Source organism: Lycium ferocissimum, chromosome 6, assembly GCF_029784015.1.
Source record: "Lycium ferocissimum isolate CSIRO_LF1 chromosome 6, AGI_CSIRO_Lferr_CH_V1, whole genome shotgun sequence".
NCBI lineage: Eukaryota > Viridiplantae > Streptophyta > Magnoliopsida > Solanales > Solanaceae > Lycium > Lycium ferocissimum.
In genome coordinates, this window is record NC_081347.1 from 3,132,701 (window position 1) to 3,147,183 (window position 14,483).

Consider the following 14,483-nt stretch of genomic DNA (forward strand, 5'->3'; position numbering starts at 1 on the left):
AAACATGTATAGTATTTTCTTGAAAATAGCATAATATATCATAAACTAGCATGCTATGAACCCATGGAATACAAGATATGGGTTTTCATAGATTTTGATTTGGACTTCAAATAATCATAAAGAAATATTGAACACAATGATGGAACTATAACAATTCATACATAATATAATCATGGACATGGACCTTAATTTATCATGAGCATGGTATTGAAACCTAGTTTTGTATTGAAACCCTAGTTTAGTAGAGAAATCATAATTTTATGGATTTTGAGGCGTGGGGAAGAACAATGATGTTCCATTTACGTAGATAGTAATTTTCTACATACAAGTAATGCCTCAAACTTGAATTAAAGACTTTAACTTTGAAGAGGATTTCCAAAATCTTGAATTCTTGAACCTTGTAGGGTTCTTGAGGCTTGGGACTTGTTCTTATTGACTTTAGGTTAATTTTTCGTGAATGTATTTGAAATAAAACCCATATTAATTTAATTATATAACTTAAAACGCGTATTGATTCCCGACCTTTTGACCCCTTACTTTGGCGATGGTTTATGCGGGTGCATCGTTATCAGTGAAACATTTGTAGTTGATTTGGGAAGCTAAAAACTGGAGTTGCGCGATCTCTCCGCTATGATCGGGAAGATCGCGCGCTCTCTCCCCGCGTTTCCAAGAAAGCGACGGGGTCGGTTTTCTATTGTTCGGTAAAATGGGCATAACTTCTCGTACATAACTCGTTCAAGACCCATAATATCGTTGGAAAGCTATTTCAAAGGGATACAACTTTCATTTTCAAGGTTCCTCAAATTCCCAACGGATTTGCACGAAAGTGATGTTGGAAGTCGGACGTATCGAAAACTTGATTTTTGATTCTATAGGATTTTGCTTTACTATTAGCCATATTGAGATGATCATATCTCCTTGATCCGATCTCTCATGGCTTGGTCCTTATATCGTTGAAAGGTATTTCTACATAAGTAACTTTCATTAAGGGTACTTTCCCAAATTTCAACTTTGATAATGAGTTATCTTTTTCCTAAGGTAGGTGTATCAACCATTTTCGCAAAACGTTCAAACCTTCAGTTTTTCCGCTAAAACTCTAATGCTATGAGTCTAAACTTAGTTCCAAGATGCAGGGTGTTACAGTAAGTCCCCGAACTTCTTCGTAGTGGCTCCCTTGCACGCCTCATTTCACAGGGAACCACAAAGTGGCTCTATTTCATTATATTCCATCCATATCCCGATTCCATTCATTTAATATCCTTTTCATGTCATTGACTTAACAGATGTCGTTTCTAAGCCTTAAATCCATGGAAAAAAGTTGCTAGGCATTTTTAATTTTTTCTATTTTGACTTCTATCAAATTTCTTTCTTTGCTACAGCTGATAAAAATCGTTGTTTTAGACGATGCATATGTAGAAAGCCTATTTGGCTCTAGTAGTTACTTTACTAGATTTTTTTTCTTTTCTTTCTGTAGTGGAGATAGTCGCACGTAATGACAGATCACGGCCATATTATAATTATTTTCTAAAAATAAATATAAGCCACTTAAATTGATACGGAGATAATTATAATTATTTTCTTATAAAAAATGTAACACGCTTAAATTGGCACGGAGGGATATTATTTTTTCGAAGCATAAGTTAAGTGTTATATTTTTTGTTGTCATAGAAAATGATAATAATTATTTTCTAAATCTTATATATCGGACACAAAAAATGATTAAATTATATATCAAAAAGAAAAGCAAGACACTTCAATTGATACGAATTTGGGATATTTTTTTCGTAGGCATAAGCTAATTTTATATGTTTGGTTATCTTAAAAATTAATTATAATTATTTTTATAAAAATGTAAGACACTTAAATTGACATGAAGGGGTACTTAAATTGACATGAAGGGGATATTATTTCGAAGCATAAGCTTAGTGTTATATTTCTTGTTGTCATAGAAAATGATTATGATTGTTTTCTAAATCTTATATCTTTGGTTGTTTTAAAAAATGATTAAATTATTTTCTAGCCTAATTTTATATGTTTGGTTATCTTAAAAATTAATTATAATTATTTTTATAAAAATGTAAGACACTTAAATTGATATGAAGGGGATATTATTTTGGAGCATAATCTTGGAAGTGTTATATTTCTTGTTGTCATAGAAAATGATTATGATTATTTTCTAAATCTTATATCTTCGGTTGTTTTAAAAAATGATTAAATTATTTTCTAAAAAGAAAAGCAAAACAATTAAATTGATACGAATGGGATGTTTTTTTGAAGCATAAGCTAAATCTTATATTTTTGGTTATCTTAAAAAAATCTACAATTATTTTCTATAAAAGAAAGTAAGCAACTTAAATTGATACGAAAGGATATTGTTTTTCCTTACATATGCTAGGTATTATAATTTTATTATAACGAAAATGATTATAATTATTTACGAATATTACATTTTGTTGCCTTAAAAAATAATTATAATTATTTCTAAAAAGAAAAGTAAGACACCTAATTAATACGGAGGGGATATTATTTTTCATAAGCTAAGTCTCTTTTTTGGTTGTCTTAGAAAATAATTATAATTATGCGCAAAGAAGTATAAAACACTTAAAATGATACAGAGATGTTATTATTTTCTTAAGCATAAGTAAGTATAACTTATATGTTTGGTTATCTTATAAATAAGTATAACTATTTTTTTATTAAAAAAAGTAAGACATTTAAATTAATATGAGGGATATTATTTTTTTCTAAGTATAAGCTAAGTGTTATATTTTTGGTTGTCTTAGAAATGATTATAATTATTTTTTAGAAAGAAAAGTAAGACACGTAAATTAATACGAGGGGATAAGCCTATATTTTTTTAGAAAATATATATGATCTTTTTTAAGACAATCAATAAATATAAAACTTAGCTCATTAATGATGCAACGCAAATAGACATGACAAACCTTCTTTAATAAAGAATTTATGTGAGAGATTTTCATTTTTAATCCGTTGGTGTAAAAAGATTGATCCCTTTCCATATTTGAAAATAATTTAGAGATTGATTTAAGGAAAACAAAATATACATCTCATTTTAAGGAAAAAAAAAAAAAACTTACTTTTGAGCTTAAGCTATTCCTATGTAAAAAGGTTCACATAAATTAAAGGGGGAGGGGAGTATATAAGTTGATGCCCTAGCCTATTCTTAGACCGTGGATTAGTTTGGAAAAATTTGTCTTTGCACCACAAATCTATTTATGGCGTTAAAATTTTTTTTTTTTTTTTTTTTTTAAAGCTCGGGTAAAATGAAACGGGAAATTAACTACCTATTTTACATGGAATAAGCATAAAAAATTGCTAAAGGTATTTTATATCCCTTTTTTTTTTCTTGAAAAAAAAATTTTTTATCGAGTCATTTTGGTTCCGGACTCACTTTTGTCCTTTAGTTATTATGTACTCCTTTCGTCTCAATTTATGCATATAGTTTGATTAGGCACGGAGTATAAGAAAGAAATAAAGATTTTTGAAACTTATGATCCAAAATAAGCCATATATATCCGTGTGGCTGTGCAATTTTGATAAAAAATTTACACAATAAGTTATGCTCAGCGTCAAACGTTAGCAATTGAACCCATCACTAATGTGCTACATACGCCTCTCTATATAAATACAATATGCATTCTTATTTTAGTTTACAGTTTTTTTGGTTAAATTTTTAATTTACAGTTATTTCATAGTTGAGCAGCGCTTTTGTCAAACTAGATATAATTTAAACAGTAAAATATAAATTGGTCACCCCATTAAACCTTTAAAAAATTTATTATAAAATAGCGCCACTTGCCATATCATATCAACTCATTTTATTTGTTAGTGAAATCTTTACTTCTCAATGTGGGACTTTTCAGCGTGAATAGGGATTTAGTCGGATCACAATACGGTATCGGACGCCGAGCGAGAAATAAAAAAAATATGGACTCATTTTATCAAATAACCCTAAAGATTCCTTATGCTATATATGGAGTAATTTTTTTCGTCTACAATTACCTAAAAGCTAGTCAATTTTCTTTTTTAGCATCCAAAAGCTTGTCAATTTGATTCTTTAATAGTAGCAAAAGTTGTTGACACATCTGTGTCAAATGTTCATTAACCTTTTTTTAAGGGTCCGTGAGCTAATATTAAATGGCTGATTTCATTTTTCTTTTGTCATATTTATAGGTATGCACAGGCTTAAAGAAAAAGTTTATAGTTAATATATTTTCACTGTTGCATTCTAAGAAATGTTAGAGTTTGTTAAATATTTGGCGCCAATAGAAGTATTCATTTTTAATAATTTAAATGACTAAAATTGCTTAGGTATCGTATAAATATAAAAAATATAAATCTTCCCTAAATATAATGGGATCATTTTTATCAATTCCTCATAGGAATAAAGTGAAACAATAAAATACAAATGTGTAATAAATAATAAAAACAATATTTTTGCTGTGTACAATTACCTAAAGCAAATTTCATGTCAAGCACTTCTAGGCAAGTTTCATCTCTATTCGCGACTAAACTTTATACTATGTTTTTGTTTAGAAAATTAGTAATGAAAATGTGCAAGTTGAGTATTTGCATCCGTGATGCATGCTGTTTACTCGGAGAGGTTATGCTACTGAAAAATTGTTTAAAAAAATGAGTCTTTTCCTTAATTTTGTTAAAGAATGTTGTTTAAGTAGAGTTATATTTGCTAGTGTAGGAAAGGTTCGTGTGTTGTTGATGATTCGTTAAAATTAGTTATGTTTATAGTTGATACTACAAGTGAAAATCATTTAATTTGTGCTTGGTAGAAAATATTTGGTCCGAGCTAAATAAGTGATTTTCTTCATTTTCTTATATTTGATACGCTAAAGAAAAAGTTGAAAAATGTCATTTTAAGAAATGTTAGAGTTGCGTTATATATTCAAAGAAAATTCATTTTTAATAATTTAAATGACTAAAATTGCTTAGGAATAGTAATAAATATAAAAAATATAAATCTTTCCTAAATATAATGGGATCATTTTTTATCAATTTCTCATAGGCATAGTGTGGATGGATAGTGCGGGGGTGAGTTGGAGATGCGTTGATGTGTTTTTATTTAGGAAAACATTTTCCAAGATATTTAATGCAACCAAACAAGAGAAAATAGGAAAACATTTTCCCTCATCCCAAACAAACCCCTAGTATTAGGAAACAAGAAGGTATAAGGAACAGAATATGATTTACTTGAAAGTAACCTTAATATGTAAGGTTTACATTTTGGAAGCAAAAAAGTAGTAACAAGAATACATGAAAGACTCAACATAATAAAACCAAACATTTCTCCAGTAGGGGTTAACCCAGAGGACTACAATCACTACGAGCACCACATTTGCATATGCCACAAGAAAGGAAATATAGAACGACTCCATATCTAGAAAACCAGTATCTTCTTCACAACAATCTGGTCCAGGAGGTGACATTGGTATCTCTTTAGTCTCCATGCAACTGATATGTAATGGAAGACCACAAAGAAAAGGATTTCCCTCATAACTGCTTTCATTAAAAGTTCCAAACTGTGCCGTCCTCTGTGGAGTCATACCTGTTAGATTATTATGTGCCACGCTAAACACTGCTAGAGTTGTCAATTCTAGAAGTTGAGTGGGAATCCTTCCAGTCAAGTTGTTGTATGATAGGTCCAAACTCTCAATATTTTTGAGATTCAAAAATTGTGACGGTATCGCTCCAGTAAGGTGGTTATGTGACAAGTTCAGAGAATGAATTTGGGTAAGATTACTGAGCTCCTTAGGTATTTGACCACTTAATTGGTTGCAAGAAAGATCAATTCCGTACATATAATAAAAAATTCTACCTTCGTAGGAATATGTATTATATTTGGTCGTAAACTCTGCTCGAACCCATGCATAGTTATCTAAGATAAATTATCGATGTTCGAATATCGAGGGGAGTGTTACATCTATCATGGCATCTCCTCCAAACGTCTGGGATCCTGAATATCCAAATGATGAACTACTGAAAGCGTATACTTCTCTCTCCCATGCTTTTTGCATTATGTTCCCAAAGCAATAAGGAATAGGTCCCGAGAGATTATTGTGAGAAAGATCCATAATTCTCAATTCACTTGCATGACACAATTCTGTGGGAATGGTGCCTTGCAGATGATTTCCTTTCAAGAGTAAGGTGGTTATCTCAAGACTGCCTAGCCACTTTGGAATTGAACCACTAAAATTGTTATCTCCAAGATCTAACAACTTCAAATGCGAGCAATTTGAGAACATATGGAGTTCGCCTTGTAGCAAGTTTTTGCTCAAATAGACATGTTCTAGGTTTAGGGAAGAACTGAAACATGATGGAATTGCACCAACAAGGTTGTTTTCAGAGAGATCCAAGACCTCAAGTCCTTGAAGTCTACAATAATCAGGTGGAATATGTCCCTTTAGATGGTTTCTAGACAATGCAAGGTAGGTTAAGGAGGAGATATTACCAAGCCAGGCTGGTATGTTTCCTGACAATTTGTTGTAACTTAAGTCCAATGTAATTAAAGGAGCAGTGGATAACTTCTGTGGAATTGGCCCGAAGAAGTTGTTCCCATCCAAGTATAAATATTGGAAATTGTTGATGTTAGCTGAAACTGGAAATATTTCCCCTTTCAACATGTTATTCGACAATCTCAGAAAATATAACTTGGATCCTTCACGAGCAAGTGCAATCGGTAGGTCTCTTGTTAACTTATTGTATGACAAATCCAAGTATACAAGGTCTTTCATGTCACCAAAACTTGAAGGCAACAAGCCTTCAAGCATATTGTTGGACATTGTTGATATCACGAGATTTGGGAAAATGGACCCAATGTCAGGAGAAAGTTTCCCTCGAATCTTGTTGTTTGAGATATCAAAAGCTTTCAGATTAGGAAGGAATGGCAATTGAAGAGATCCAGCGAATGCATTTCCATCCAAGTAAACTTCTCCAAGTCTAGAATTGTTTTCTAACAACCAATTTGGAAAGTCTCCACCAATGTTGCATTTCGAGAGATGAAGCAGTCTTAGATGATGTTGATAATGAAGGAAACTTGGCATTTGAGAGCAGTTGGATAAAGATAAGGCTTCTAAATGAAACTTTGGGATCCAACTTTTAGAAGAAGTTTGTCCAATTACTGAGTTTTGGTCAGCAAAGACAAACTTAAGTTTTGAATGGTTAGCAAATGACTCGAATGAAATTGGTATCTCAAAGTTGTTGTTTGCTAACAAGAGATATTCAAGGGACAACAGACTTGAAAGTGGAGATGAGGCAATGTTTCCTGTAAACTGATTTTGAGTGAGATCAATTACCCGAAGATATGTTAAGTTTCCAAGACATGTGGGGAGTTTTCTAGTGAAGCTGTTTCCGCTGAGACTTTGTTCTTCAAGATATTTTAGATCACACAAGCCTACAGAATGAACTAGTAGATAATTGTTATACATGTTCTATTTTGTTGTTATACAGAAATATAGGATACATGCAAACCAAAATGACCATGTAACTTTAAGAAATAAGAGGCTAAGTAGGAAAAATAAAGTGTTGTAGACTAAGCCAGAATTTCATTGTAAGCTATAATAAACATCTTCTCCTATTCAATTGTTTAGGTTTTAAACTTTTTTTTTTTTTTTTTTTTTTTTTTTTGAGAAAGAATTTTAAACTGTTTATATTAATCCGTCATAATGTTTGTAGATCAGTCTTAGTAGAGCAGGCACTTGACCTAATACATCATTTGCTCGAATTTTCAACAAGGAAAAGTGCTTTTCAAAAAATTTCATGAAATATAATAATCTCCCTCAAAATTCTTCAAAGAAAATAATCATATTGTCCCTTTGGGGACATCTTAATAAATTGAAACATCTAGGAAGATGATAATGCTCCAAATATAAAAAAGAAAATGGACATTAATCTATATATATAATATAAAGCTAAAAAATGATCAAGGTTTTGAAATCTCTCTATGACATTGAGCCAAATTTTTTACTCATTTATCATTTTGAAATGACTTTGTTTCTGTCATATTGTTGTTAACCTTAGTATTTTAAATAGCTCAAATATTATAGACAATCACAAAAATAGAAAATATACTTCTCCTAATGGATAAATATCGCCCCATGGAACCAAAATTCTGAAATTTTATCCTCTTTCCACAAGATTAATGTGACATTTCGACGTAGCACCATCTAGGAAGACGATAATGAGTAAAAACACAATTAATTGTGCCATATGTTCATGCAACTCCCATTCAAATTAATTAGGTTAATCATGTCATCATATATATGTATATATATATATATATATATATATATTATCATATATATATATATATATATATATATATATATATATATATATATATATATATATATATAGCTTGAAAAGTTAGATTATAAAATGACCTATCAAATATTGAACGACCAATTTACTCTTTATTTTAACACTACTCCTATAATCTTTCTATACTAAAAAAGGTAAATTTAATTACCTTTCCATAAATAAAAAGTAAATGGTAAATAACAAAACAATATAATTAATTTGGTACATTAGTATGTAGTTATTCCGAATGGAAATTGAGATGTTATTTCAATTATTGGTATTGAAGACATCGATGTCATTCACACACTAATATTAATGTATTCTTCCAAGACTTTCAAAAGTCACATTAATTCATAATCTTACATTTTTCCATGCAAAACTTTGGCGGTGCACTGCACATAATTTGTCATCAATGATGATGAAGTTACAGAAGATTAAAGCGTTATTATTGAAATTAGCTTTTCAACTTCTTGCATCGTAACCTACAAATTTTCTACCATTTAAATTCATGCCCTTAAGACGTTGGTATTGAAACTGATGGTGGCCTCTCCTTGGTAAGTATTTTTTCCCTGTAATCTCTCTCTTCATATCAGTAATTTAATTACTAATCATTCACAATCTTTATCCTAATATTCTTTTGTTTTTCTAATTTTCCAGGCAAAGTAATGCGATAGAACATGTGAGTGGTGGCTGCATGCAGGTATGAACTTTCCATGTTTAAAACTCCTACTTTTGGCCATTAATATATTATACAAATTGTCTTCTCTAAGGGAAAATGAATTTTAATTTCTTTGTATTTTCTTAATAACATTGCAATTCCTCCGTGCCTAAGATATGAGAAGTTTTTGGAATTCTGTACGTGCAGTGAGTGTTCTGGGGAATGTGATGTTAGATATGAAGTTTAGACGAAAATTACATCTAGATCTGTTAAGAAAAGAAAAAGTTAGATTAACAAGCTTTATTTGGTGCGAAGGATAAGGATAAATAATCCCGAGATTATATCTGAGATGAGTTTATCCCATATTTGGTTGGGACAAAATCGTGGTATAACTAATTCCCAGATTAGTTATTCCGAAATTATAGTCTTATTTTATCCCTTGGGATAATGAAATAATGATTATACAAATATTATATTTTAAGTTATCAGGAAACTTGTTTCCAACCAAACGACTCCTTAGTACAAACTTTATCCCCACATGGACTTAGAAACATTTGTTTAGTAGTGGCATAATGACTTAGTGTCTCATTTGTAGATCTCATTTGCGTTAGCGGATTAAAAGTTATTGATAAGTATTAAACCGATTAGTAAATTTAGGTGCTGCAATTGATTTTATAAAGAAGTAATTACACATTTAGATAAAAATGTTAGAAACTTATTAGAAGTGGTTGATCTATTTGGTAAAATAATGTTGATATTTGTTAAAATGATTATCCTTAAAGTAATTTACACTAATAATGAGATGATTAATACAAGATTTTGAATTTCTAATTGGTTTAAATACAATATTAATTTATGTCTCTGATTTATTTTTAATTGTAATCTAAAAAATAATAAGTAATAATTTGACTACAGTTTGTCACAAAAAGAAACTTCGTTTTTCTCCACATAATTCAATTTTCACGAATGTAAAATACAATATATTGTTTAACATTTTTAAAACCAATATCCTTTGAAAGTATCACACATACATTTTAATATCACTTGCACAATTTTAAAATGTTTATACTAATAACATGGGATCCAGTACTAGTTTACACATAAAGGATAGTTTTTGATAACTTTTGAATCTTATATTGCATTGTCGTTGATATTCTTCACATTCTCTATCAAAGAATTTTTTAAAAAAAATTATGATAAAAGAACTTTCAAGATGTAAAGATTAAAAGCATTTCATGAAATGATAAACTGACTAGATTCTTAGTTGTATAAAGGATAATTTGGTGGATGCTATGTCTGAAATTACCTTGAAGAGGTAGGGTTCCATTGAGGTTGCATCCAGCGACTGATAATACTTTAAGGGATGACATTACACCACTGCTCCTGAGGAAGTTCTCATCCAATGTGTTTCCATCCAGTAGTAAGTACTCTATATTTCTTAAAGCTCCCAACTCTTACATGCAACAGACACATGGAAGAATCATCAACATGTAGTTATATGTAAAGTAAGCTTTAAAGTGTAAATGCGTGAACTAAAATGGTAATAGTAACTTGTAAATGACGCATAAACTGGTGGAATAACAAACGTTCAACTCATGTTAATTTATACATTTAAAATAACATCTTTGCGTGTAACTCCATGGATTTCTAACATTTCATTCGTCCAAATTTAGCCTTGCGGAGTTGTAAAATATTTTTGACGTCTCAGTTCTTTTAAGCTTGTGATTTTGATGGAGTACCAATAAGATATATCTATACAGCAAGCGAGACTGGGGTACAGTAAAACAAACTGAGAGATGAAAATTCTAGAATTACATGTACCTTCGTTTGGTATAAAACTCCATCCGTTGTGCCTTATATCGAGCTTCTTCAATGCTGTTCTAGATGTATTTAGCTCTGTCCAGGAATGTATAATAATTATGTTAGGAAGCTACAGAGAAAAAAGAACGGCTTCTCAAGAGGGAACTATATAAGTTTAATTACCTAAAACAGAGGGAACATTTTCATCCCATTCGTTATAGCTCAAATCTAGGATTTCCAGTTTGTCTGACACTGACAATCTCCCAGAACCTAAAATGTTAACGAAATTGATTAGTTACTGTATTCTTATTCTTATAGGTAAGACTAATAGTACAAAGAGGCAAACATAGGGAACCATGTGTTGGAACCTAATTCAATTTTGTTGTCTGAGAGGTTCAATGACTTGAGAGATGAAAGTTGACTAATAGACTCAAAGATGCTGCGATTGAACTTGTTCCCTGATAAATCAAGTATTTGGATTTCTATACATTTAACTAAATCCAAATGGAGCCGTAATCACTTATGTGCATCGAAATTTTGACGTTTCAGTTCTTCTAATAATTGCAAACTGAATTGCGACAAATCAAACAAAAAGAAAATATACTAAAAAACATAATACTTATATATGATATGGTCAATTGAAATACATGTGAGAAACCAATATAAAAGAAAATATTATACTATAAAGAGAATAATATCCCCTAAGAAAAACTCTCTTAACGACTACATTGTGGATGCTCTTGAGATCTAGTTGTGAAAAGAGGTCTTCAATTTATAGATGTTCAAAGCTATTATTCCAAGACAAGGCATAACCAAATATGGAAGAAATTTATATTTTTTACTTAAAAAAGAGAGAACAATTATGATAATACTTTGACTTTTATTCAAGATGTGATAAGCAAAAATCTAACAGACTAATAGTTCAAAGAGGCAGACGGAGGGAGCTATATGTTGGCACCTGATCCAATTGTGTTGTATGAGAGGTTCAATGACTTGAGAGATGAAAGTTGACTAATAGACTCAAAGATGCTGCGATTGAAGTTGTTCCCTGATAAATCAAGTGTTTCCAGTTTTCGCAGTCGTCTCAGTTTCTCAAAGCCTGTAACCAAATTAACAAGAAACTTAAAATGGATATGCTAAATTAAGACAGAGTCAAATAATTATAATTTTAACTTAACATTCTTAAACCAGTAAATATTTACACTTGGAAGTTGTAATTCAAATTATTGTGATCATACTTCCTATATGGATTGGTAGAGCCATTTTGTAGATACGTTTTTGCCTCTTTTTTCATTTTGTAAGACATTATTGTTTTGATCCGTTTTAACATAATGACACCTTTTTTATATTTGGAAATCCTATAACGTCAAATTCCTCATTTTACTTTTAATGGCAGACCAGATTTTTGCGGGTTCGGAACTTTAAGACATGACAACGACCTCAAGCTAATATATTAAAAATAAACTTTTTTTAAAAAAAAAAAAACATATGCTTATATAGCAGAAAGGGCAAAATGTGTAGCAAAGGAAAAAGTGTATGTACATATTATGTGCTTAGCAAAAAAGGAAACAGGATGCTAGAAGCTGGGATTCAAACCCACAGCTTAGAGACGAAAGGCTTTTCTTCCTTTTTCCTTGCCATTGGACCATCAGCTTAAGTTTGTAAGTTGGTTCTCACTTAAATAATTATATATATTTACTACATTTTCTAATACAAATACTTTAATGAGCTATCGCTTTTACGATCACCGCCCCCGATGGCATGTTCTTATAACCACATAATTGTCATAGCTTGTTTAAGACTACATGTTTTAAGGTACTTTTGGTCTACCAAAAGTCTTTCCCTTTTTTATTTTCCTCTAAACAAAACTTCGTGTCTAGTCAAACACCGCCATATAATACGCAAAAGAGGGAGCGGTATAGTCTTTCTTTCATTCTATGTGAGAGGAGGGTATATAGAGAGAACAAACCTTCATTCTTCACCCAACCGGCCAATGAAAGTTCAGGGAGGAGCAGAGCTTTGAGATTTTTGAAGGGAATAAATAAAGATGCGTTGAAAAGCCAGTTCTCCAAAATACTATCATCAGTATATCTACCAGTACGAGTACTAAATTGTTCTTCTTGATTTTTTTTCTCGACAATAATGGACAACTCAGTGACTCTTCTGGTCTTATTGCTGCAAACAATTCCGTCCCATCGACAACAATCTGAGGTTTCATTAGCCACCCATGATGGCAAATAATCGCGGGCTATCTTGTAGTTTATGTTTGCCTTGAGTTGCAAGAGAGCAGTCCTTTCTTCTTTCCAACAAGAATTACAACACCACCATCCATTTGCTATGAATAAAATCAACAACCACCGAGATACTATCTTGGTTGTCATATTTTGCTTCTTTACCTACTTGTTCTCACTCAAAAGGTTCAAACAATCTTCTAATTTTATAGCCCACTGAATATTGACAGGTCTATAAGATGAGAGAAGGAAGTTGATGATTCAAGAATCTATATATCCTTATATACCCAAAAAAACAGAAAAAAGAAAGGGTTAATAGCACTTTTGATCCCTTAGGTATTGATAAATTTTAATTTTAATCCTTATGATATCTGATTAAGCACATTTAACCTTTATGAAATGTGCACTTTTGATCCCTTTGCCTATGCATATTCACAAATTTTCAAAATTATTGATTGTCCTATCGTTTAGTTATCAACGTGTTATGTTAAATCTGCATTGTTACTCCGTTTTGAAGGGTGATATACTTTTAAAATAGTCCAAATATAACATATTTCTGCGTCAAGGGAAAAAACACGTTTTAATTAATTGAAGGTCAAACGTGTTAGAGTCAACATATAACACAAGAACCAAAATCGAATTTATAAATACTCGAGGGATCAAAAATACTATTCTCCCAAAGAGAAGACAATTTTCTTTGCAGAAACACTATCCTCTTAGGTCCACTATAGATTGCTAGTGAAAATAGAAAAGATCATACCCATGATTAGATGCTTGTTGAAAAAAAGTTATTTTAGAAAATACGTGACAGTTAATGCAGAGACCAGAGTGGAATTTTCTGCAACTAATTTTCTTGTTATGTCCCTTTCAGTTTCCTTATTTTTTTCTTTTAATATGTCTTCTTGTTCTTCTGTTTCTATGTTTTGCTATAATTTAATATCATTCATTCATTTGTTTTTCTCTAGTTTTCATCCAAACATTACTTGCAATTTGATTGGTTTTTCTTTTTAAGAAGACGACGTTGACTATCACCATCACTGACTTGAGACCAAAAACTTCCTCTGGTGTCACATTTTTTTTTTTTTTTTTTTTTTTTTTGGGGTAATATTTCCTATGGTGTCACTTGTATGGAAGTTTCATGCAATCACTTTTCTTGCTATTTAAATTTTGATAATTATTGTGCTTAACTAGTCAACAAAATTTGATTCCTTAGCCACATTCTTTCAGTGGACCATATATAGTAAATGGGTCATTGAGCAGTATACATTTCTTTCAAACCATTAATTGCACTGAAGAATTCTTGCAATTTGACAATGTCAACTTTTCGATTTTTTCTTCCATCCAAATATTTTAAGTTTCTTCAGCTTTTCAAGTTTTTATTGTACTTTATTTTTCATTAGAAAGTTTGGATTCAAATTTTTGAGTTAGATAAAATCATACATCATCATCATATCATCATAGTA

At 30.9% G+C, this 14,483-nt stretch overlaps 4 protein-coding genes across 4 annotated transcripts in view; all 4 read right to left on the minus strand.

Annotated features, from left to right (window-relative positions):
• The window catches only part of LOC132060490 (cuscuta receptor 1-like), a 39,171-nt gene that overhangs the window by 9,050 nt on the left and 15,638 nt on the right, over nt 1–14,483 (minus strand). The gene's annotated exons all lie outside the window — the stretch shown is intronic.
• Nucleotides 5,177–5,903, minus strand: LOC132060548 (cuscuta receptor 1-like). The gene has a single exon (XM_059453558.1). The coding sequence runs from the start codon at nt 5,832–5,834 to the stop codon at nt 5,253–5,255; it is 582 nt and encodes a 193-aa protein (XP_059309541.1). The 5' UTR covers nt 5,835–5,903; the 3' UTR covers nt 5,177–5,252.
• Nucleotides 5,922–11,319, minus strand: LOC132060437 (cuscuta receptor 1-like). The gene is made up of 5 exons (XM_059453482.1): nt 11,310–11,319; nt 10,973–11,059; nt 10,811–10,885; nt 10,296–10,442; nt 5,922–7,426 (listed from the first exon to the last, which is right to left on the minus strand). Exons 1-5 carry the CDS (start codon nt 11,317–11,319, stop codon nt 5,922–5,924), a joined length of 1,824 nt encoding a protein of 607 aa, XP_059309465.1.
• On the minus strand, nt 11,716–13,177 carry LOC132060549 (cuscuta receptor 1-like). The gene is made up of 2 exons (XM_059453559.1): nt 12,759–13,177; nt 11,716–11,888 (listed from the first exon to the last, which is right to left on the minus strand). The coding sequence occupies exons 1-2, from the start codon at nt 13,168–13,170 to the stop codon at nt 11,734–11,736; spliced, it is 567 nt and encodes a 188-aa protein (XP_059309542.1). The 5' UTR covers nt 13,171–13,177; the 3' UTR covers nt 11,716–11,733.

What these genes read in the sequence shown, in the direction of transcription:
- LOC132060549 (XM_059453559.1), bottom strand. Translation starts at nt 13,170, where the DNA reads ATGACAACCAAGATAGTATCTCGGTGGTTGTTGATTTTATTCATAGCA. An exon ending in CGGTTGGGTGAAGAATGAAG is followed by an intron (nt 11,889 to 12,758) that starts GTTTGTTCTCTC and finishes ATTTGGTTACAG; the next exon opens with GCTTTGAGAAACTGAGACGA.
- LOC132060437 (XM_059453482.1), bottom strand. An exon ending in AAATGTTCCCTCTGTTTTAG is followed by an intron (nt 10,886 to 10,972) that starts GTAATTAAACTT and finishes ATTCCTGGACAG; the next exon opens with AGCTAAATACATCTAGAACA. An exon ending in GAGTTTTATACCAAACGAAG is followed by an intron (nt 10,443 to 10,810) that starts GTACATGTAATT and finishes GTTGCATGTAAG; the next exon opens with AGTTGGGAGCTTTAAGAAAT.
- LOC132060548 (XM_059453558.1), bottom strand. Translation starts at nt 5,834, where the DNA reads ATGTACGGAATTGATCTTTCTTGCAACCAATTAAGTGGTCAAATACCT.